At 37.7% G+C, this 26,543-nt stretch overlaps 1 protein-coding gene across 7 annotated transcripts in view; it reads left to right on the top strand.

The window, feature by feature from the left end:
• The window catches only part of LOC124360069 (dystrophin, isoforms A/C/F/G/H-like), a 1,186,422-nt gene that overhangs the window by 429,439 nt on the left and 730,440 nt on the right, over positions 1-26,543 (top strand). For all 7 annotated transcript variants that reach the window (XM_046813341.1, XM_046813339.1, XM_046813338.1 and 4 more), the window contains one exon: positions 2,852-2,976. In XM_046813341.1, the coding sequence (XP_046669297.1) occupies positions 2,852-2,976 (125 nt within the window). The remainder of the gene's footprint in view (positions 1-2,851; positions 2,977-26,543) is intronic.

Genomic DNA, 26,543 nt, shown 5'->3' with positions numbered 1-26,543 from the left:
GGCAGCGGCAGTGATAGCGTATGCGGCGCGGCGAGGCAGTTGTAATCATGTTAATGTATGTACCAACGCCTAGCGTCCCCGTCCATTACCACTGTATCAGACCCATATTGGCTACCAGACTTTAATTGAGTTTTCAGCCATAGTGTATCACTTTGCTTCCCGACCAGTCCGCAATCCACTTTATCCTTTCTCCAGATTTGTGGAAAATGAAAACCTCTATTATTCAGAACCTTAAAGGTTGGGACATAGTTGAAAAAATTGTAACAGGCCAATTAATAGACAATAAATTGACTTTTTATGACAGTAGTAAAATAATATCAAACATTAGCCAACCAATTCTTATGTATATATTTAATATAATTTGTATATTTCAAAATTAACTGAACGTTTCTAATTCAAACACTTTAGCCTTGGTATGGGTTTAATGAACTAATATTTATTTATTTATTAAAAATATAATTTATGAACAAAATATTTTAAAACAAACATTTAAGATTATATTTAATTTAAAATATATAGTTTTATTAAGTAATACTCGTAAATAAATAACAAAATTTCACATTGTTATCTTCAGTCGATCCTTTTATTTGGATCTGATTACAAAATTGCATACATTTCTTTCTCTAAATTACCTGTATTTTCATACAAAAATTCTTATTTTTTCTCTCTCCAGAGAAGTCATTTAAAGAACTGTTAAATATAACATCAAACATTTTTCAAGCCCAAAATCTATGGATCACCTCAGTTGTAATCAACAAGAAATAATTCTAAACATTTTGTTGTTTTTCAACTAATATAAAATTAAATATCTAATATAATTAGATGTTTAATATAACTATAATTCTCTATTAGTAATTTTTATGAAATAGAATTCTTGATGAAGGATTTAACTTTATCAACCGCCTGAAGGAAACAGAGAAGAAACCCGACTGGAGGAGAGGTGGTGGGTGGGTGGGTGTAAAATGAAGTTGGCTTGCATATGAGACAGAACCAATTTTACCCTGTTTGCAGACTAATCAAAATTGTTTATTTAATTTTACATGACATAATGACTATGTATAATGTATATAATAAATATCTTCTAATACAAAACTTTTAATTTCCATAATACGAGGATACAATTTCTGTTTAGCGTAACTTTTTGTACCTCGGAATTTTCTAATTGTTGCTTACTAAAATCCATACAGAATTTTTTAATCTTCAGTAACCTATGATGTTTTTGATTCATATTTCGTTACGATGCACTCAGATCTTTTTTTATTGTAGACAATCTAAAACAATTTTAGACTTTATTCTATATTAGAATAGATCAGAAACACTTCTTTATTGGGGAGACATTGGAGTATACATTCCTTTCTTACATTTAACTATCTCAACAGCAAAAAATAACTCTTTATCTAACTAAAATTTACTAACAAAATATTCCATTCACGCAGTCACGATTCAAAGAGTAGTCCCGCCGCCCGCCACGATCATTCGGTCCAGGTATCTTCGTCTCATATATAACGACCACTATATCGTGGTATATTGTTAACGATCACTAGAATTAATTTTCCGGCGTTATCAATGAACATTCGGAACGCCTCTTAAATATGAAAGACTTTCAACTAGCCACTCTGGCTTGAAACTCCAACGTGTAGAATACATTTATACAAATGGGGACATAACATTAGATAGCCGTATGAAGAATTTGTGATCGGGCCCTCTAGAATCTTATTCTGTTACGTGATAAGCATTATGGATGTTTTTCATCGCGGGACAGCACTGATGGCTGCAGGCATTAGTGTCAAAACCGTTTGGAAACTCGAAATGCTTACTAATCTCGGTCACACAATCATAGACTATTTTTATTGGTTTTCATTACTACACCGGTAGTTTTAGATCACAATTCAAATTCTTTGTTTATCTCATACATTTTATGAACTTTACAATAAAGACCGTTGCACGAAAAAAGACCCCACATGGGTTTAAGCGTAATTTACAGAAAATCACTGGGTTGGCATAGATAAGATAGGAAAAAAATTATATACACTATTCAGAAAAAAACTGTCGAATAATATAGAACATAAATTGCAATAAAAGTATACTCTGGTTAGCGTGAGGATGATAAATCAAATAAAAACTTTTATCGATGCCCGTAGTAATCTGCATTATGCTTAGGCTGCTCGAGTCGTTACAATACATCAGTCGGAGAATACAGACGACATGCCTATCACCAAAGAATAGCCAATCAGAAATAATCTTTTTATTCACCGTTATGCTGCTGGGGCCCATGTAACAAATTTCAACGGCTAAATTTTAATAAAGTAAAGTAAAGTAGTCTTATTTTACCGAATTAAGGGCTAAGAAGCCCTCTCTAACACTTAACCTGGGGACCAACGGCTTAAAAGTGACTTCTAGACCACCACCAATGGCCGAGCAATGGCCACCGGTGGGCTGCTTGCAAGGACAGGATCGCTCAGCGGTCACCCATCCTAGCAGCAGCCACGCCCGACGTTGCTTGATGCGGTTATCTTGCGATAACCGTCGTACATGCTACACTGCGCCATTGGCAAGATACAGAGTGTGTGCCACATCGTTATTAGTCTGTAGAATTCGTTGGCTATGTCGAGGTACGTAACGGAATTCGACATGCTCTTGGAATAAATATGCCATTTTCTTTCACTTACAAGTAAGCGTGACATTACGAAGTCGGATCAGGATACAACTTGTTTTGTTGTAATATCTCCGTAATACGTACGTTTTAAGGTATCTCACAGAGTTATGTGGTATGTATGTCCCGTACGACTTGAACCTTACACCAAGAATAAAACTGATGGTTACAGAGATACAGATGGTTGTACTGTTGCAGGACTGTACAATGTGAGCCGCACCGCCCGCCATGTCCGCTCGGTGGAGGTTCAGACGCCCGCCGCCAGTCCGTCCACTCCGCCCCGGCTAAGTCTTCTCGCCAGCTTCGACAAGTCAATCCTTCAGGTCAGTCGCAGTCATCATTGCTTATCAATTTTTTCGTCTCTGGTGTCAATCTGGAGAAAGGAAGGAAAAGGTGTTACAGTTGGTAGAGCATTACTCGTAGTGCACGGGTAGTTTGCTACGTCCTGTATAGTTTTTATTTATTGCATTTCAGATAAGCACCAGTTGGTACAGTGCCTTTGGTATAGTATGTTAAAGTTGATGATTTTAAACTGATACTATAGAATCTGTGCAATTTTTTTTCTTTTATCCTGAGGGGAAATGACGGTTTGTCCCCGCGCTTAGTCTTACAAAGGACATTTGCGCCTCCCGTACTTAAATTTTTGTCCTCAAAATCTGAGGCTTTTACAGAAGCCTATCAGATTTGAGGGTTCCTGTTCTCTGATATCCTTGGGGCTGAGGATATATGCTCCCAGGAATCTTTTCCGAATTTTTGAAATGGCAGGACAATTTAACCAAATATGTTCTGCTGATTCCTCTCCTCTTCTCCGGAGAGTCTACATTCTTCAGTTGCTTTGGTATACAGTTTTATCATTATGTCAAATTTATTCTTGGTAATTCTATTATGGGTTTAAGACACATGATGCACGCACAGATATATCTGTACATAACTAAATGTACAGAGTATAATATATGAATAAGTTACTTGTGGATATGGTTCGATAGGTGAAAATAAAATTTTACTTTAATACTAAGCTTATTCGCTTTGTTTAGGGTTTGTGTTTTGAACTTTAAACAATCATAACTCGGAAACTGTTGAAGGTGTGTCTTTCTTATTGTGCATGTTTGTATGCCCTATTTTGCGTACGGTATGTAACTTTCTACTCAAAAAAGATATCATTATCAAAAAGGTATCCAATTGGTGCCTTAAAAAAAAAAAAAACTCTTGAGAACTGACGAGAAGAGAAATAATTTTCAAGGCACATAGATGGATTGAGTAGTAAAGATGCTTATAATCTTTTATTTATTATCCGTTCATATTAAATCAGGGATTACAATTTTTGTCCTTTTACAATTATGTGTCTTGTAAATGTATTTTCTTCTCGTATCTTTGTGGCTAGACAGACAGTAGGAACGATTTTGTTTATTTTCACCTATTTAACCTATCGAAAAATATTTCCCCACATCTTTGAACACTCAGTATACATACTCGTATCTGTATTGTACTCGACCTCATCTCCAGCTACCGCTTCCGGCCGAGTTGACATCCGGTAGTCAGAACCAAGGAACCGAGGTTTAAAAACCAATAATGGCCGAGCGGGAGGAGGAGAGGCGACGGCAGAGATTGGTTCTCGGATTTACTGCACATTTTACTGCCGTTCGTTTACGAGTTGACGAACTTTACTCCGCCAGCAGGTTTTTATTTGGTTCCCTAAAGCCGCAGTCCATATGTCGATCCGGGAACTTGCTGACTCAACGTTGAGTCTACTATACTTTACTTCAAACGTTAGCTATAAATTTAATATCATCACTGAATCCTATGTTTCCATTTTCTCTGCTTGGTGCGAATTTATTCCTTGAGCAATACCGATGCATTGCCAGTATTTAATGTATTATTACACAAGCAATTTTTATACAATTGGGTTATGAAAATGGTTAGTAATTAGTGAGATAGAAGTTGATGAAACATATTTATACTTCCAAATAATAGTATGCTGTACTCTTTGGTATTTTAAAGTTATTTGATTGAGACTAAAATTACGCTTGGACCCGTAATTAAGATACCAAGAATACGTTTGTAGTGCCATTTTTAAATGGCAGCAAGACAGTGGTCACCATCCTTTGTCGTCAAGTCATATCTCTTTTAGGAACAATCTCAATGTAAGAAATAAGACTTTAAACTTTTACACAAGTAGTTAACTGCTAAAATGTACCCTTACGCAGGAGGACGTGCATAGATTTAGTGATCAATTCCAAAATCAACGTTATTCGTGTATTTTAGGGTGGGTTTTCCTCCCTTTATTATCAATCAAATTAAAGTAGAAACGTAATGAAACAATACCACTTGAGATCACCTTAATGCCTTGTCCAACATTCCAATGCCTTTTTTTGAAAACTTATTTAAATCGAGAGTAGAGGTTGCTTGAACATGGAATTTATTGCCCCTTAGTGTTGTGTCGAAAAAGGAAAACATTCATAAAGTGGAAGTTCAATGTGGAAAACACAAGTAATGACATAATACAATATGCCTTATCTTCGTCTAAAAAAGAAGTGGAATGGAAGGGCATGAATAATTTTCAAAATGCAAGTTTGGTTGCTGTGCGTTTAGTATAAGTTTTTCGTAATTGTATGGCTGCCAACCAAAGTATCCTCTGGTCAGATTGGTTGTGGCCATGGCGGCCGTGGGGAGCTATACTGCGCTTGTAATTTGTGTTGCCTCTGGACCATTACCTGTGACCAACGGTTCTCTGCTTACACAGAATCAATGGACGTCCAACACCATCTCTCACCCTGTGTTGTAGCCTTTAAAACTAACACTGCGATATAGTTTACGTTACTTTCTCTGAGCGTATTGCAGGCGCAATGGATATTATAAATTTAATTACTCACCGAAAAAATAATAAATAATTTTGCTTTTTCAAATAAATTCTAATTTCATGAGATAATAACAGGTCATTTTAAGATAACTAAATTTAGTGTATTCCTCCCCCCACCCAAAAATTACATATTAGATTCACAGCATTAGAGCATCTCTATATAACAGTTCTTAAGCTGGTAAACATCTTATTCCACGGATAATTCCTACTCATCTTCTAAATTCATAACATATCACAATAATATAGCTATGTATACATTGCAATACGAACTTTATGTCAAATAATTTTCAAATTGTTATAATGTAATGTTTTTAGTGATTAGCAGTGTTCAAACATAAAAATTAAATCGTTGTTTTAATATACCACTAGACGTTTATTAAGTTCATGAAACCGGGATTGGTAAAAATTGAGCATCTCCATACTCTCAATCGTCTCTCTGCGGTGGATCAAGGGTTGGACGTAACATTTAGTTTGATGTGGTCTAGCGCCTGGCGAGGAGTTGAATGTTCCCTAGTCATGAGATCTTTGTGTTTACTCTAGGAGCCTATAGGGAATGATATGTTACTTAAATAATTCCAAATTAAGAAATTAAAAGATATATCATTAGTTCAAATAATTAGTTATTCTGTATTTACAGAGAGAGGATGATAACTCCTTTTTAATAATGACCAAAACAAAACATAGCTGGTCTATATCTTTTACAATATTAAAAATAAAATTATATTTTTTAATCAGCTGACCATAAGGCACACGAATGAGCCCCCTAGGGAGACGGGAAGTCAGGGAATCAAGCCGTTAACGCACATTGCGAAGCCACAATCTGGGTTAGCTTACTCTGGTGTTGCGTTGTCCGGTACTGCAGCAGGTGTACGATGCTGGGTACCGGATGTTGTGGGCGCTTCTTGGTTGAGGCTTGTGGGAGGGTCAGTAGGATGTAAGCAGGTTTCATTTTGTCATGCTTACTTTAGAGGGTTCTATCTGGATCTGGATGTATAGTTTTGTCGTCACGGGCTGAGCACTCTTGTGAGGTCCGCTGTTAGGGAGGTTGCAGGGCTCTCGACGCTCAGTATCGTCACGTAGAAACATGAGTGCATGTTGAATAATTTCTTGGAAAGAAGATCAAAATGTCTGAGGTTTTGCTGTGGTGTGAGCCTGAGCCAAGAGACTGGTTTGAAGGCCGAGATGTTTGACGTTTGCAGCACTGACCAACAAGGTCAGAGATGTTGGCTCACTGCGTCCCAACCCCGGAGTGGGTGGCAAGGACATCGTACTGTGTCTCGACTAGTGTCGGGTTGGGGTCGGGTATGATTTGTGTGATGGTGGGGGGGGGGGGGGGGCGGGGGTGGTTGAGAACAGGTATGAGGGGTGATGCGGGGGGGGGGGGGGGGGTGTGGGGGGGGGGGGAAGGGGGGGTGGGGAAGCGGTGGAAGGGGGGGGAAGGGTGGTGGGGGGGGGGCCATTGAAGGGGGTAGGGGTGGGGGGGGGGGGGGGGGGGTGGTGGTGGGGGGTGGCGGGTGGTAGGGGGGGGTGGTGGGGGTGGTTGCGGGTTGGTGGTGGGGTGGGGGGGGGGGGGAGGTTGGTGGGGGGGGGGGGTGGTGGGGGGGGGGGGGTGGGTGGGGGATCAGGGGTCAAATGTGAAATGAATATTGAATAAATCACGAACTAAGGAGGGCAAATAAAAGGTTTGGTGATGTTTTGTGATTTGTTTTTTGTGTGAGGCTGGCGTTTGTTGTGTGGTAGTGGGGGGGGATGAGGGGTTGCAGTGATTGGGTCGGTGGTGGTTGTTTATGTTGTGGTTTGGGGTTGTTTTTTGGGTTTTGTTTTGGTGGTTGTTGAGTTTGTGATGGTTTTTATTTTCTTTTTGTATGTTGGGTATTTTTTTTGTAAAGTTTTTGTTTTTTGTTGTGTGGGTGTTGGTGTTTTGATACGTGGATGTGATTTGTGGGGTGTGGGGGGTAGGGGTGGGGTGGGTGGGGTGATGGTGGGGGGGAGTGAGTCTGGGCGGGGGGGGTTTCTGATTATCTATTTTTGTGTTGTTTTTTATCTTTTTTGATTTTTTTGTTGGTTTGTTTGTTTTGTTTTTTAGTTATTTTGTGTTATTTGTGTGAGGGACTTTTGAGTTCTCTTTTTTTTGTTTGGATAATTTTTGTGTTTAGATTTTTGTTATGTTTATTTGCTTGTTTGGTTGTTGATTTTGTTGTGTGTGGTTTTTTTTGTTGTGTTGTTTTGCGCGGTTGAGTGGTGGTTTTCTGACGTTGTTGTTTTGGTGTTTATTTTTGTTGTTTGTTGGGGTGGGGTTCTGGGTTGTTTGGGGGTGGGTGGGGTGGGCGGGGGGGGGGGTGGTTGGGGGGGGCGTGCTGATATTCTTTATTCGGTTTTTTCTTTCTGTCTATTTTTTTGTTCTCTGCTGTGTGTGCTATGATGTGGGTATTTGTGTTTGTTTTTGTTTTGTGTTTTAAGTTTGGTTGTGTTGTGTTTGTTTAATTTTTTGTTATTTGTTTGTGACTGCTGTGCTTGTTGTTTTGTTTTTTTGTGATTGTTTTTGTTTGTTTTTTGTGTGTCTTTTGATGGGTTTTTTTGTTTTTTTCTTCTTTTTGTTTTTTCTGTTTTTTTGAGTGGTTTTGTTTATTTTGTTTGTTTATTGTGTTTGTGGTGTTTGTGATTTTGTATATTTTTTGTGTTTGGATGTGTTTTATGTGTTTTTTCGTTGTTGTTTTTTTTTTTTTGATTGAATCCAGGTAGACGTAAGGTTTCTCCGTATAATAGTTCAGCAGAGACGTTGTTTAATTCTTCACTGATACGATTCGGATTACCAAGAGGTCTAGGGGCTGGCTTGGAGCCAGCATGATTCCGGGTGACAGATGATGGCCGCTTTTTAGATGCGGTGAAAACGTTGACCATTCCATTGGGTTGTGGGTGATAAAATGGTGGTCGTAGGAGTTCAATCCAAATGTAGAGGTGAGAGCGTATTGATTTGGAAAAGTCAAGATTCGAATTGACGACCTCTGATCCCGTTGTGATACGTTAGGGGCATCCAAACCTGGTTATCCAACAGTTCACCAAAGCTTCGGCGACTTCCTCAGCAGTGATTTGCTGAAAGTGTGGTGTTGAATTCTGGCCATCTGGTAAACTGTTCAATACGGGTCAAACAGTATCGGTACGGGCCAGCTTGGTGGGAGTGAGTACCAATTATGTCTAATAATGTGACGGGAAAAGAGCAGATGGATGGATTGGACTGTTTCCAAGTGGACTGTGAACGTGGCGTGGAACTTTGGCACGTGGCAGAGCTGTGCCATGTTCGGCCCAAGTGCGGCAATCTCGCTGAATATTAGGCCACACAAACGTTGAGATATGAGGGGCCGAGTGAAGCTTTGATGCCGGGATGACTTTTAAGTTGTGTAGAGAGTCAAAAACCCGTTCGTCTGAGAGGAGCAGGTACAATTGGTCGGAGTGTGGATGACAAGTGTCACAGAGAGGTCAATCGTTTGAACAGGGATGTGATTTCTATTGAGTTCAATGCTGTGTCACGGTTCAAAAGATCTTGAAGTTCAAGTGTCCTCTCCGTTGAGCTGCGAAAGAGTACAGTGGTTCGACAGTTGTGGATTATGAAACGGCAATCGTACACGTGAGAAGTATCGGCAAACGAAGATGTTTGCAGATCCAGATATGTGCCTGAAGTAGTCAGTAGTGATTGAGGCTATAATTGATAGGTGCTTGACTTGAACAGGAGGAAGTTTTTCTTTTCTCTGTTGGAAAGCACATTCAATGGTTTATGATCAGGAATATAGTTACAAGTTGACGCTTCTAAAATGTGTCTAAAATGATTGTTAACTGATGAGTAGACGGCATAGAGTTCACCGGTTAGTAGGCGGTTGTATGCCACTCGCTATTTGTCTTGCAGTAAGATTTTGAGAAAAGAAAGACGTGTTGCCATTCATTCTAGACGAGTTGTTGAAAGGGCATGCCCCAAACAGATGAGGTTGCTGGCGTCAGTGAAAAAAGTCCGAGTGGAAAGTTTGGGTCAGGGTGATGAGCAGAGTTGCCTTGAGAGAGATTCTCCTTGCAATTGATGAATGATGTTGTACTCGGTGGTCCAGGTTTTTTCTGATTTCCTTTTAGGCCTGAGAGCCAGAGTGAAGTGGTGTTGGTGTTGAGTTGCAGAAGGAATGGAACCTTCTATACAATATTAATCATGCCCAGGAAACGACGTAGTCTTAGGGCAATTTTCGGGCAGAGGAAGTTCTGAGAGCGGTGATACGATCGGCGGAAAGAGGTCTAGTACCATGGCAGATACTTACGTAGCCTAGATAGAACGGTAACTCTTGGAATCCATGGACACATTTGTTAGCGTGTGAAAGGTTCCATTGTCTGTAGAGGTCTTTTGAAAACGGATAGGAGGAGATCTTGATGTTGTTCGGTGTTTGTGAGAAAATAAGTATGTCATAATGTATTGGGAAACAAAAATCAAGTCTGAAAACCATACTTCGTCGATATAAATTCCTTTTGGAAATGGTCTGTCCAGCATTTCTGAGTCCAAACCCCATGAAGGGAAATTCAAACAACCGAAAGGTAGTGGTTATGGCTGTCTTAGGGATGTCGTCAGGGTTTATCTGGTATTTGGGTGTAAGTTTTACTAGATCAATGACCGAAACTGTTGTGCACCCACGAATTTGATGATTGAAGTCGATTGAAAGTGATCATAACCGGATAGCTGTCAGGAATAGGTTCAAGCGTTTAGAGCACGGTTAGTCACCGCACGGTCGCCAACCATCAGTCTTCTTAGGAAACTAAGTGCAGAGGAGAGACCACGGTCCATCAGGAGCGTGTGTGCAAGTCCCTTTCTTGGGTCCTACTATCGACTTTCGGCTTGCGCGATTTTTTAAGTCGATCAGGTGCAAGTCGGCGGAGGTCGGCAAGAGACTTGGGAGGGCCAAGGGCTCGTAGTCTTGATGAAGTGTAATGTATTGTGCTTCATCACGAGGTGTTTAACAGCCGGACGAATGAGGGGTAGGAAATCAGCAAGCACAGCGTGAAATAGAGAAGTACTTCTGTGAGGGTCTTCACATAGGAAACTGAGGCATCAGAAGTTTGAATCTTCGTACGTTAAATTAGTTGTTGAGTCAATCAAGGCGTTGATTGCGACAGTCAGGAAGAAGTCCGTAGTGAGCCAAGAAAATAGATCAATGATGGGCTAGGTTACATCTGCGATGATGAGTTTTCATGCAAAAAGATGGTCGCAAACCTAGGAATTTAGACCAAATTTTCTAACAACCGTAGGTTGTGAATTTGTGATGAGTTCGCTGCAACCAAGTCGTAGTTCCAGCGTTGTGGTCTGTTTTTGTAGTAGGGGAACGTGGGTAGCAGCACAGATCAGAACCAGTTTACTATGAGAAATTTGCAGTACCAGTTAACCGGTCATGATGAAGAGAAGGCGTCTCGTCTCCAGCTTAGAGCAGCAAGTAGATGCATCTATTGAATGCTGCTTGAGAAATTTTACAATGGCTTGTATACATTTATTAGCTTTTTTACCATATTTAAAATGATACCACCATATATGGAGGAGCTAGGATAATGATTTTGAAATCCATCCTGGCTCGTGTAAGTCTGAGCGGAGACCCAGGATGATTGTAGCTGGAGGAAGTGCTGTCTCGATCTTGAGAAATCTATCTTTCAATTCCTTTATGACCAAGGTGAGTTCTGAGTCAATATTTACAGTTTTACGGTTGAGAGTACACACTGTAGATGGCAAAGTTAAATACACTTACATTCGGAGTTGCGGTGCTTTGAACTGTTCTCAAAGGGGGATTGATGGGCGTACCACTAAAGATCTTCGTCAGCACATGAGCTAAGTTGCTCTAGTGACGGTCTCTTGCGGTTGTGCCTTGCAGTATTGTCTTGGACTTTGGCATGGTAGGCGAGTGATCCTAGTTGACGAATAAGGATCCTTATGTACTGGAGTGTTACCGGGGAAAGCGATAGTAGATGACGAAGGAATTGATGATGGTTTAACGAGATCCCATTTGCTACCTCCGTCAGAATTTGTTTTAGTCGTTGATTGGTTACTGAGAGAGAGCCTTTGGATAAGTTCGGTTTTGAGGACGCGTGTAAGGTTGGGCTTACAGGGGGAGCTTTTATTCTATCTTTACCTCCTGAGACGTAGCGACCTTCTACTGACTTACCGCGTATGCAAAATCTTGTATTCGCCTGTGTAACATGGGCCGATGGTGAAACTGAGCTTCGGACTTGTGCAAACCATAGTTCCACATCTTGGGCCAAAAGGGTGGAAGTTTTGACTCTGGCCCAATTGACGACTCGTTGGGGAGTGTCTGCAGTTTGATTATTATCTGGTTCCGCATGTTCATTGTCTCGTTATCAGGTTGGTGAATCTCTTCAGCATTGTTTTCTTGCTGAACCTTGAAGATGACGTTGCTGTTTCAACTTGAGTCCGCATAATTGTACTCATTTGCCTATGATATTCTTCATTGAAATGTGAATAAAAGCGGTTCTTGAATAAATATGTCCTTTCCTTTTCGGGTGGGTCAACCAATATTAGGGAATGATATGTTACTAAATAAATTCCTATTAAGAAAATTAATGTTATATAATTAGTCAAATAATAGTATCTCGTATTTACAGAGAGGAGGGATAATAATCCTTTATAATAATGACCAAAAAAAAAACTGGTGGTCTATATTTTTACAATATTATAATAAATTAAATTTTTAAATCAGCCTGACCAGGACATCCAAGCCGTTGCATTACAGACAGTCTAATCGAGCGTATCATCTCTCACACGTTGCGGCGGTCTAGCGCCTGACGAAAGTTGAATGTTCCCTAGTCATGAGATCTTTGTGTTTACTCTAATGAGCCGTTGCACAACAGACAGTCTAATCGAGCGTATCATCTCTCACACGTTGCGGCGGTCTAGCGCCTGACAAAAGTTGAATGTTCCCTAGTCATGAGATCTTTGTGTTTACTCTAATGAGCCGTTGCACAACAGACAGTCTAATCGAGCGTATCATCTCTCACACGTTGCGGCGGTCTAGCGCCTGACAAAAGTTGAATGTTCCCTAGTCATGAGATCTTTGTGTTTACTCTAATGAGCCGTTGCACAACAGACAGTCTAATCGAGCGTATCATCTCTCACACGTTGCGGCGGTCTAGCGCCTGGCGAAAGTTGAATGTTCCCTAGTCATGAGATCTTTGTGTTTACTCTAATGGGCCGTTGCACAACAGTCTAATAAAGAGCCCCATCTCTCACTCAGCGTGGCACGCTGTGGTACAGCGAATAGCGTGGGTTGATGTTCTTTAGTCACGTGATCTTTGTTTTCACTGTTATGGACCGTTGCATTTACTCCAGACAGTCTAATTGAAACAGTGAAAATTTCCCGCTATTGTGTACACTTTGTGCTTTTAACGTAAAAACTTCCAACGGTTAAATGTTCTTATTCAGCAGCTAATCGGAATGAGATATCGCTGAAAGTCTAACACTCGTGTTATGTTAGTCACTATATTTTGTCAAGAGACTACAACCTGATAGAGAGTTATTATTATGTAAAGTAATGACAACTGAGCATTTATACCCGCTTAGACTTTGATTGCCATTTGAGTCCATAAATGCATCATACTACCGAATTTCAAGCGGTTAGTACATTTGAACGTATCCAATATGTTAGGTATCAACCACTGAAGTTGTAGATGAACGGGCCTACTCAAGTGTAGCGTTACTTCAGTACATTTTAACCTCTTCTAACTTGTCAAATTCCCACATCCCGGATATAGGGGCATTGCTATCCATAAGAGTACTTGCAACTCATAGTTTTCTAAGAGACAACTCTTGGGTCAATACCTTGTACCACCGCGTTGTAACTAAGGTTAATTTTAAGAATATCCCTAACATTAAATTATATTGATCTGGAACACGCATTATTTAAGTTCGCCGCAAAAACTTTTATTATGATCTTAGAGTGTATTTAGTAACAGTAAAATCTAACAATAGGAGAATGTTACTGTAAGTATGGAGAAGGACGTCTGGACACAATCGTTATTGTGGGATGATATGGAAGAACTTGCGGTTTGTTGTCAATATCGTAGAAGCTAGGATAAAGAGTGGCATTTTATCAGTGCTACAGTGTAATCTCTAGACAATCCGCAGGTTTATTTGTAAGGTCTGCAAGTAACAATACGGATCACAATCGGACAACGGATCACAATTCCTTTTCCACACGTGCTTTGTGTAGCACATGGAATTGTATTTCTTTGTAAACTTTTTGGTAAATAAAGATTTTTGTGAATTGTGAACTGTGAACAATACGGCACAATCGTTGGCATTGTATCAATGCTTTGTATCAGTGTATAAAGATTGGCATTGTATCAGTGCTCCAGTGTAATCTCTAGACAATCCGCAGGTTTATTTGTGAGGTCTGCAAGTAATAATACGGACGTCAGGACAAACAATCGTTATTGTGGGATGAAATGAAAGGACTTGTGGTTTGTTGTAAATATCGTAGAAGCTAGGATAAAGAGTGGCATTGTATCAGTGCTCCAGTGTAATCTCTAGACGATTTGCAGGATTATTTGTGAGGTCTGCAAGTAACACCAAGGACGTCTGGACACAATCGTTATTGTGGGATGATATGAAAGGACTTGTGGTTTGTTGTCAATATCGTACAACCTAGGATAAAGCGTTGCATTGCATCAGTGCTACAGTGTAATCTCTAGACAATTCGCAGGTTTATTTGTGATGTCTTCAAGTAACACCAAGGACGTCTGGACACAATCGTTATTGTGGAATGAAATGAAAGGACTTGTGGTTTGTTGTCAATATCGTAGAAGCTAGGATAAAGCGTTGCATTGTATCAGTGCTCCAGTGTAACCTCTAGACAATCTGCAGGTTTATTTGTGAGGTCTGCAAGTAACACCAAGGACGTCTGGACACAATCGTTATTGTGGGATGATATGAAAGGACTTGTGGTTTGTTGTCAATATCGTACAACCTATGATAAAGCGTTGCATTGCATCAGTGCTACAGTGTAATCTCTAGACAATTCGCAGGTTTATTTGTGATGTCTGCAAGTAACACCAAGGACGTCTGGACACAATCGTTATTGTGGGATGAAATGAAAGGACTTGTGGTTTGTTCTCAATATCGTAGAAGCTAGGATAAAGCGTTGCATTGTATCAGTGCTCCAGTGTAATCTCTAGACAATTCACAGGTTTATTTGTGATGTCTGCAAGTAACACCAAGGACGTCTGGACACAATCGTTATTGTGGGATGAAATGAAAGGACGTGGTTTGTTGTCAATATCGTAGAAGCTAGGATAAAGCGTTGCATTGTATCAGTGCTCCAGTGTAATCTGTAAACAATCGGCAGACTTCTTTGTGAGGTCTGCAATAACACTAATTATGTCTATAGAAATGTAAACCCCGCCGAATTGTATTTAATAACACAACAAATAAGTACGTATATCTTCGTAACAATCAATAATTGCCAAAAAATACCCCTCTTACAGCTTGTTAATTGGATTGCAGAACGAATAAGAGCTTTATTTTTTTATTCATTATGAGATACCAAACTCAAGAGTGAGCAGTTATAATTAGTAGTATTGAGACATTAAAATTGTTAAAATATAAAATTAATAAAGAACTGTCGTGTCACAATATTAATGAAATAAATCTACTTTATTGAGCACTTGAATTTAAACGTGACGCGTGTAAAATAGGAATAAAGGAGAAGGAAGAGTCTGTGTTGTAACATATAACAATGTAACATGTCCTTAATCCTGTTTGTCTTTCAGTTTAAAATTATAATTTGAAATAGCTTTAATAGTCTATATTATTGTAAAGTTGAATGTATTGGGTCTACGCGGGTTGTTTATATATTACGTCCTTATCGCAGCTACTATATCAATGAATATCATAATAGGGTTTCGCTGCGATAAATCGGGTACATTTCAATAACCTAAAGAAATACTCAACATCGAATAATTTAAATCGGACGCAATTAAAAAAGTAATTTTTATTTGCTTTTGTAAAACGGTAAAATTCGTACGGCACAATATGAGGAAGACGAGAAACAAACTCATATTACACGGAAAACTGAACGGTAAGATTTAATTTTGGAGCCTTTATTGTGTATTTGTTTGTTTCCCTTTCCCGTGCTGTGGAGATTTTGTATGCCTTTCACTGAATATGTATGTAGTGTGTTTAGTTGCGTGCCCGTAGCCGCTGCCCTATGTAAAATCGCTTTTATAACTCCCCTTCACATTCCACCCCCTTCCCCTTCACACCCTCTGGGGACATGCAACGCTGCCGCCCGTCCGACGGCTGACATGTGTTCGGATACCGTCAATTATGCAAATACAGCTCAGATTTCTCTACTTTATTATGCAAATACAGAGTACTTTATATCTAAACCTGTACCAAGGTCGGTGCAATATTATAAATACTTAAGTAGGTTAACGTAGTATTTAATCAGTACAAAAACATTTAGAAAGTAGAACAAAATTAGAGAAAGCACGCATAGTTTTGTAAATAGCATGAAGTGTAGCCAATGGCGCAGTACAGCGGGTACGGCGGTTATCACAAGATAACCTGATCAAGCAACGCCGAGCGTGGCTGCTGCTTGGATAGGTGCTTGGCAGACCGATCCTGTCCTTGCAAGCATTCTGCCTGTCCGGCCGTTGATGATGGTTCGGAAATCACCTGTAAGCTGTTAGTCCCCAAATTGTTAGAGAGGGATTTTCAGCCCTAACTTCGCCTGGTAAATTAAGTTACTCTTTGACTTTTTTGAATATTTTTAAGTGAAAAAAATAAGCTTTCGTTCATGTACTTCCGCGAAGAGAATACTTCAAACGCTTTGATTTCCAATTTACATATTCTATGTACCGTTCGTTCACTTCATGGGTGTCATAGGCAGTATGTGACTACATGACATATACAGAAATTTGAAACAGAATTGAATATAAATGATGCTTGGTGCAACGGAATTTCTCATGAAGATTTATTTGATGTTCCTTGATAAACAGAGCTGTTGAGCAAACGGAGATAAACAGAGTAAGATTAAAAATCCATTTTGCAACCTCCAAAAATCCTGATTTGTGACTCTTCAAGAGACATAAAAAATCCACCGAGCGGTGAGCACTAGTAGATGTCAAGTCATGGTTTATGGCTTTGTTGTACCCCGGAAATAGCCTTCTAGCCGCAGTGGCCCAAGGGAGGCAGTGTATATCCGGAACCCCCTTGTTTTGTCCCGTTATTGTGCCTTATACCATCACACTATTAAGAGTAGAACCACCGCATTTAGAACAAAAATGTTATTATTGTACCTGGGGCAAATATGTGCGTTTTCTGGAAACAATTAAAGAATAATTTTTAAGGTCTACGATTAACGTAGATGAGGTACCTTTTAAAATGATATTGAACTTAGTGAGGTACAATCTGAAAGAAGCTAATCTTTGGCGGCGAATCTTCATATCCTGTGAAGAGGGTGGCCCTTGAGGAGTGGGTGGAAATCTTAAAAGCACGCAAAGGTCGAGGCAAAGGTTAATTTAAAGGTCTCTGTGAGATGACAACACATGTATTAGTAAAATTAGATTTACCATCCATTTAATGGTGTATGGCTAAAGAGGAGCAATATTATGTTTAAAGGAAAAATAAATTGTACCTCATAATTTTTATCTTGTCATTGTTTTTAGCCATCATAATTATTAAAAAATAATAATAAGCGATTGTAATTTTAATAAACTCCGTAAATAAAACTATGAAATTAATGTATTTAGTTTGTCTGTTGTTTATACTATAAAAATGGACTATTTAATATAATTAGTTCATAAGGTTTAAAATGGTACTTAATACATTGACAAGCAGTTAAATCTTTCACTGAAATATGAATTTTTCCAATCGTATTATTGGATTATAATTTTATATTATAAATATATACATTATACTTATCATATTGATTAGTTTGGCCGCACATTGTATATTGTATAACGGCAGAAACTCTGTAGAACAATGGCGTGAGTGCCACAGAGGGAAATTTGCTGCAATTACATCTTGTATAGCCGTGTTGAGTGTAGAGAGCTCTCTTCAACAGAGGGTAGTTTAGCGCGAACAGATACGATCATGTACTGGAGTGTCAAGTATAGGGGCTTGTGTCATACATGCGGGCGTGTCATACTCTGACACACGTTCAAGCTGGCAGGCTTCACCTGTTCCCGAGTCATTCACACATACTTTCATTATAGCTCATTTAATTTAAACTTTCGGTCCTTTGATTTGTTGTAAATTTCCCCTTGTTAAAATATCCGACCATTTAATAATTATGAAGTTTCATGTTTTGTTGTCAAAACGTAGAGCCTCTTATGTTCCAACTCCGTTTTTCTTTGTGGAAAAACATGCAAAATATACGTTTTGGCGCAAATCTGATTATACAACCATTTATAAGAAAACTTAGATTTAATACAGTGCGCACCATGAAGTATTATATATTTTGTTGAAGAATTTCCCTAGAAACATCTTGTGATTTCTGAAATGATTTGTTCGTGGCTAAAAATGAATCCATCACTGCTAAAAATATAGTAATTCCTATTTTGCATCGTCATATCATACAGCTTTTTCGGGACATTTGGGAAGGGTAAGGTTGGAAGTAGGAGATGCTAAATTTGAGATCACATGTTACGTACAGTATGAAAAGGGATAGTGGGTACTACCTCAGTAATGTGAGCTTGAAATAAGGGGAAGCTACTTTTGTTACAGAATTTTCCAGTTGAAACAGGCAGGGAACGTATAAACTTTCAATCTTCAAACATAGGAAGTCCCATCCACTTCAGAACTCATCCTCCACAGTAGTTTTAACCTGACGATCAACTCTTCTACCGCAATAGTTTGACATTTGCGGTTCGTAATGTGCAACTCATGGACATCCTTTTCCACACATCAGTTTTGGTGTGGAAATCTAGTCTCTAGTGGCAGTGTACACAAGCCAGAAGTGATCCCTCTGAAGTGTCCAAGCACCAAACTCTGAAAGGTCAAATTGAAGATGCTTAAATTGAAAATGAAATTTCCACACTTTAAGGAAGATGATTCCGTAGCGGCGCGAAAATAGTCGTGTATATATAAACTTCAGAAAAGATTCAATTTGTAAAATTTACTCTAAATATATATATATATATATATATATATATATATATATATATATATATATATACATATTTATATATAGCGTAGTTTAGAGATATCCTTTTGTTTAAGTTATGGTTTTCATTAATAAGTCAAAATAAAACACTAAATCTCAAGGCTCTCTAAACTATCTCTCGAGTTGTGCAAGACGAATCTATTTCAAAGGGTTTATTAGTGTTTGTGTGTACAGAAATCCCCAGGCTTCGAACGGACGTCTTAAATAATAACGTTAACATGGAGTCACGTGATATATGACGTGAGATGATATATGGCCGTGCGGTGTTTTATGTTCCCATGTGTCACCACGTTACAGCGCGGGGGGGGGGGTGAGCGAGGCGGCGCGGCGGGGTGTTGTGATACGGAAATGAGTCCTTAAACCGCCGGCGGTACGTTTCCGCATCTCTCTTCACGGCCACGAGCCTAAGAGCGGTTTCTTAGTTTTACTAAACAAGTTGCTTCCGTTTCTTTTTTGAAATTAACTAAGAACACCACTAATCGCTTCGCCGACTAGCTAGTTCCCTTACTATCGACTAAAAAATGTTTACTTAGAAGTGACCTAAACGTTCGACAGTAAGATGGAACCGTTTTTGATGAATATGACCCTAAATATTAATATTTAAATATATGTTGTTAACTAATGGAAGTTTGTGTCTAGGAATAGTCTACGTGTGAAATCTAAACTAAAGCATTTGGGTATAATGATAAGATTGTAAAAATGTTGTTTTGTTCACAATACGTGTGCTCATTTTATTAAGTTGGTATTGTTTGTAGAAGCATTAATGTTGGCTTTCAGCGTGTATTAAAGTTTCCGCTGGTTGGGCCGTTTTTTTGCGGAGGGAAATCGAACGTTTACACATGTAGTAGATATAGTGGAAAATTCTTCTCCTAGTGTAAGAATTTTTATCATAGAATGTCAGAAAGATTGTGCCAGTTGACTGTTGGTGAAAATTAGAATGCTAGAGTGAATGTTTAAGTGTAACATTCCAAGAGGTCTATAATTATACGAATTATATGTTAAATGTCATAACGGGCATGGTAAATGAATCATGTTTGCGGTGTCATATTTGAATATTTGATAAAGTTTAAGTCCATATTCCTCAGCTACGCCGCTTAATGCGATTGGAATCACAGACGTAATGTATGGACTGAATGGAACAGCGGCAGATAAAGCATTAATTAGCCACGATATGACGGCTTATAATCAGTGTGCAGCAACATTTGCCATAGCGGAGTCTGTAGATGGGCTAGGCCGCTTACATCCCTCAAACAAGGTTTTAACTCTAATCCTAGAAATGCGGACGAATGGTTTTACAACTCACATTTAATTGGTCATTTAAACACTCAAAATTGTATAAATATTTACGTAATAACTGATTTATTGGTTTATAACACAGTATCGTTTGTAACTGTACTCCAAATATTCTGTTTTGAACGTTTAGCGTTTAATAATTATCTACTGCTACTAATATGTATCAATATGTAAGGCTCGAGTTTTGACACAGACTATAGTAATCATCCATTTTAACACACCATTTTTTAATTTTGAGCTCCAGTTCACCTTCCTTTATTGCAGCGTCTGGTATTTGACACTGTCTCAGACTTGACTCTTGGAATTTGGAGTCATGTTCGTCTGAAGAGATCCATAGAAAGTCGACGACGAAGAAGCTCAAAACGAAACACCTATAGATACACCTATTAATGGGTGAAGTGGTAGTCTCATTGTCTCATCAGGTACCCACAATTGAGTGAACTGGAGCTAAAGTCAAAATTCAATTAATCAACCCTTAAAACCATAGCTATGTTATACCATTGTTCATTATTATACATATACAAGTCGACTTGCGTTGACTTTCTTCAATTATACCTCGTCCTTCAACGGTTGATTCTAATCCATTCTGATACCCTGATCATTTCTCCGCTGCTCTTGAGGAATTTGAGTGTTCGAACTGCCTGATAACCTTTTTTACTAAGATAACTCCCTGATATTCATCGTTGCAGAACGATAAATGGAAGATTCGTGCCTACAAAGTCAGAGTGGATGCTGAAAGAGGGTTGGTAATGAAGGAAAGGACAGTTGCTTCATAGGAAGCTCTTAGGTTCCAAAACGCCTCCTTGAGATTTCCTATTCGTCGAACAACATACATCGCTGAATAGAATATCCCTGATCATTCTTGAACAAAATTAGGAATATATCGATAACAGATAGGCAACAGAATCCGAAAAATCAGGATTAGAAATGATGGGTTGTTCTTTGTGTTCTTTTGTGACTTTACTGGCAGTGATTTTCCCTTTGGGGGTATATCAAAGGTGTTATTTTTGTGCCTCTACTTACGAGTACTCCGTTGATTCAGGATCACAGAACAGGGATGGGAAAATAGTGACTTTACGTCTACATGTAAACACGTATTTAGTTCGTGATACATTTATATCTTTGCGAAGTTAAATATAAATACAAATGTTTTGATAATTTTTTGTAGTGCGTAAAATTTTGGAATATTTTGGTATTGTTGTCATAAATTAATGAAATATTGTAATGTCTAGAGTTATATAAATACTGAAATATTCTACTCAAGATAACTCTGCTCATTCTCACCCAGTCATAAAATGGGCATTCAACAATCGAATAGACCAATTTTTTTGCAATTATGATATAAAAATATCCCCAACGCTGATAAGGGCAATAACGCTTTATATTGGCATGTTAATATAATAGTAACAATTTCAAACGTTTAGAAACTCAATAGTCCGGAAACCTTACAAGACAAACATTTCTTGCATATAAATCTATAAAATCACAGACTTGATTTAGTCACAATCTATCCAAAATTGTGTATGTAAGTATAGTCATTTATAATTGTTAAATTTTACTTAACGGCCATAAACTTGAAACATTAAGAGTTATCGAAAAATTGTAACAATAAATGTTGCTTAATACTTAATATATTTAAAGAATGTATGGTTTTTACATAATTTATAGAATTTAAAATTTTTCTCTAATGCGAATGGTCACATTCTTGAAATGTTCAATTGGTTAAGACTGGTTAACGAAATCATCTAAACTATATGCGGCTATATAGTTAGGTACGCACTGTACCAAGTTTACTTTGAATCTGTTAAGAACTGTGGTAGTTATTATGTTCACAACTATTCCCTTAATGTTGTATACTAAAAACCTTTTTTGGAGCTATTAGGAAATATGTACAAAACACGAGATACACATTTTCTTGTTTTGTGGTACAATGCATACAAACTGATATACTATAACCATTCCTTTTCAAAATTTTAAATGGCAGCCGTCTTTATACCCTTATTGACATCGAAGCGTCAAATAATAAAAGCTAGTTATGATTACGTAATATATTTAAAAAATGTAAGGTTTTGGGAATTCATCGATTTAAAATTTTTTGTCGAATGCGAATGACCGCCTTCTTGAAGTGATTTATCGGTTAAGATTTGCTAACGAACTCATCCAAGCTATGTGCGATTCCTGCCTTTGTACCAAAGTTAGTCTGTATATTTGAAAAATACGGTAGTTGTCGTGTTCACATATATATTTATGAATTATGTTAGTTTTCAATTATAAGGATCATGATAGGAAAAAAATGCAAATAAACCCCCAGAAATTCAGTTATGAGAGCGATTGCAATTGCTAGACTGTGATGAGAAATATGCCTGAAAGAATAGAAGTTCAACCTACGAATACGGGCTTTAATCGTGTGACGTTGCCAATGCAACGCGGATTGTGGGACAATGGTACCTCAAACAGATGAAACTCAACGCGTCACAAACTACTCCGGCTCATAAGTATGGTGCAATTGAACATAAATCGATTGTCGAAAGTGTTTCCTCAAATGTGTGGTGCTTCAGTGGAGTATCAGGCGAGCAGAATCACCAAGTTTGTGGTGCATTGGAGTATCAGGCGAGCAGAAGAGGGGCAGCGGCTTGAGGCCAACACAGGAGATATGGCTGCAAGTATGACGATTTATCACTCACGGCAAAGACGAGTCTCCATTGGAACTTATCGTTTATCCACCCTGCACTTTCGCTCCCCACTTAGATGGGGAAGGCTATCTCGGATCGTAATTTCATCGCTTTTTTTAACTCGCGCTGATTCCATATTTCAGCGTTACTGGATTTAATGGATCAGTCTAAAAAATAACGTCGCTTTAATATGTTTTTATAAATGGCAACAAATTTAATGAAGCTTAGATTTACGTAAACATTTAATTTTGTCTACTACGACGCCGTGGAGAAAAATAAAAACATATTTTAAGTTATACTTTTTATTTTTCGTATTAAGGGTGATATGAGAATCTAAATGTATATTAAATTATCCAGATGCAAAGTGTATTTTTTGCTACATATTAATTTTTAATTAGTAGTTATTTTAATAGTTCGATTTTTATTTGTTTGATAGTGGAGCTTTCAAAGTGGAGTATTTTAAATCAAAATATTTCTTTTGAATGTATATTCATATAATAATTCCTCTATTTTGTATTTTTCATATGTTCAATATTTACAGTGTTATGGCTTTTGTATTTAATTATTGAAATAACATATCTTTGTTGAAAATTGAACTTACTATTCTAGAAAAGTAAGATTATTTCCCCTTTGTGAATAATGACTTTATTCAATGCGTAATTTCAACGCACATGTCTTTTAATTTGGTTTAAAATTATGTAAAAGTTATAGTTACATGTAGTCATTCCATATCTTAGGATTAAAAAAGTCAGAGCAAACCAATGTACTTTTCAATATAGTCAGTAGTTTTCGTTGGCTTAAAATCTAATTTTGGAAGTCCCAATGCAGTAATTTACTATTAAGTACTTTACGTGACACTTCCCTTGCACACTTAAGTTATAGTGCAAAGTTGGGACAGTTGAATGGACGTCTCTAAACGATATTTCATGTATGACAGCACAATAGATCGTCAGCGTCCTCTTTCAGAGCTCATATAGTAGGTTCTAGTGTATGGGAGTTGAACTAGTCTTCATGTTGGTCTTATAAAGCTAATCTACCCTTATTCGTCGGATAGTGGGATAGTTTAAAATATCTTTCTGATATGGTTAGTAAAAGGTAGATTTTATGTTAAAATGATAAAATACTTTATTTGTAACATACTGAACAAAAGGGCGAATGTAAGGCCTTAAGGTCCTGTTTTATAATTAATCCTAATGCAGTAATATTTATCCAGTCAAGTTAAACTACCATATTTGAACAAAATTAATCTTTAAAATCTAATATGAGTAATTAATTCATACACGCATTAATTAGCTCTCCATCCGTTCTCCAAGGCCTACCCCAACTAATTCACCGCTGACATATTTTCTAGCGATTGGGCTTTCAGAAAAGCTAGAAACCGGTTTCGACTCGCAACTGATCTAATATGGTTAGGAATCGATTTCCAGGCTCGGTAAGCAATAACGACAAATGATTTATTGTAAGTTAAGGTTCGGTGGCGGGACATACAAGGCATTGATGAGGCCATTTTTCTCTATCTTGCGCTTGTTTCAGAAATCAATTTGAATTTTTACCCAAATATCTATAGGCTGTTCAGTGTCGAAATATAACATTATATTTTGATGGATATTTGTATTTTATGTCCATTCGTAAAGCTACCACGTGTGTTTAAAAATATGAATATAATATTCTCTATGGAGTCGTAATAGAAGAAAGCATTTACGTATTATAAATGGTTGCCATTATAAATCTTTATTTTAATGGGATTGACATATGAATAGATAAATAATATATTAAAAATTTTGATATTCTGATTCATGTCGAAATGTTTTAAGAAATAAGAACCGCTGTGGACCAACTAAATACTTCTTGTCATGTTGCACACCCATTCTTCTCAAAGCCTCGTACCAAATTGATCTTAAACAATTATTAAAAGTAACAATAAAATAATAAGATAAATATTGCGAGTAATCACAGCTGGAAATACAGTTGTCTAAACAATCGTGTTTGTTTTAAACAATAACGTTAACGCCAAGAAACATGAAATATGACACTTGGTGATTTATGGTCTTGCGGTGTTTGGAGAACCCATGTGTCTTCAACGCGTCTTGTTCAGGAAATAAGTGTTACAGCAAGCCGGGGCGACACATTCCCGCAGCTCTCCTCAAATCTAGGACCGTGGAAAGACATTTTAAAATGTAAAAAACATTTCCTGTTTTGAAGAACCACTATTATTAATTAAGTAAAACTATTGTTCTGAAGTTTCGTATTTTTAATCGGTTGTTTTGTGTTGCTTTGAGGGTACACCGAAATATATATTCGTAATTGTTGATGAATTCTAACAGAGTATTCCATTCCTGTAATAAAATATAAATTATTGATTATTTAAAAAAAATAAAAAAAATAATAATTTTGGTACTGCAATAGTTCTTCGGTTAGAATAATTCTCTTTGAAGTTTCAAAGAAAGTTTTGGCCACACATGACTTTAAGACACTATTCATGAATACAGGAAAAATACAAGTTTTTTTTATTGTTCCGGTAGCTGTAATAGACATTTTAAGGAAAAGTTTAGAACATCGTTTAGGCCCAAAGAAAAATCTGTTACTAGTACATGTCATTCATATCTCGTAAGTGATTCATTGCAGGCCGAGATTTCATTTTTGTGGAAAACCCTATTTAACCCTACCGTAAAACTTTCGAGACGAGTATGTAACGATACTTTTATCACGATGCAAAAACACACGAAATCTTTAAAAATATTTTTTGACATTTCATAGTATATAATATTATATTCTTCCGTAAGGACACGCAACACTATTTAATAATTCATTTTGACGTTGAAATCAGCTGTTTGAGCATAGGATTGTCACTTTTTACATAATGTACATTTAAAGATTCTCCCCTGGATGGAGGGATAATATGTATTTTTGTTTATGAAAATTTTGTCTTAAGGCAAATTGTAAATTAAACTGGCGTATAATTAATAAAAAAATATACAATTTATGGAAATTATAAATCATTTACAACATGTTACTCCCTTATAATCTCGTACTGTAAAAATTACACGTTTTTATCTTCAGCTGTTTTTCTTTGGGCCTGATCCAGGTAAGTTATTTTAAAGGGCTATAAACAAAAATTATGGCTATTTTCCAAATCATAAGCGGATTGAATCGCACTGAATGAGAATGAATGTGCGTTTAAAAATAAGAAAAATACAGACCGAACTGTGCTAGAAGGTCTCTTAGGAATAACCGATGATAAGCTAGAAAGGAAAAGTGCGGAGGAGGGAACGGTAACTTCCAATAGGTAATCATCGGTCCTGTGAGTGATAAATCATACTTCCATCTTATCGTCCGTTTCGGCCACTATCGCTTCCACTCTCTTGTTTCTCAGGTCCCTTCAAGATAACGCGGCGCGGCTCTCCCCAGGCTCGTGCTGGTGATGATAATCATGACAATTATCATCACATTTAATTAACGATTTTCATTTAGTTGCTTCTTTTTCATAGTGTAAGGGGTAGATACTTTGAAATATATTTAGAGATCGTGGACGGTGAATGAATTAAATGAGTTATTAAAAGATTTCAACCTTTTTTAAAAACTGTATTGATTTAAAATACAAATTTTAATGATAAAATATTCATATATTTGGATGAAACTTCATCGTGGAGAGTATTGCAGGGATGGACCGGTGATTGATGACCGAGTCGACGGCGAGGGTTCCCGCATATTTCCGTTCTTTCATTAATGTCAATACAATACAGGGCTGCCACAATATTCCTACCTTGCCCACCTCTCCTTCCAGGACCCCGGACCAATTACGAGCAGCATTTATCTCTTCTTCAATAAATAAGTCATTATATTCTCAGCGTAGATGGCATTTATAAACTCTC

This window comes from Homalodisca vitripennis, chromosome 4 (assembly GCF_021130785.1).
Source record: "Homalodisca vitripennis isolate AUS2020 chromosome 4, UT_GWSS_2.1, whole genome shotgun sequence".
Lineage (NCBI taxonomy): Eukaryota > Metazoa > Arthropoda > Insecta > Hemiptera > Cicadellidae > Homalodisca > Homalodisca vitripennis.
Note: the sequence above shows the minus strand (reverse complement) of the source record. Positions and strands in the feature narration are given on the sequence as shown.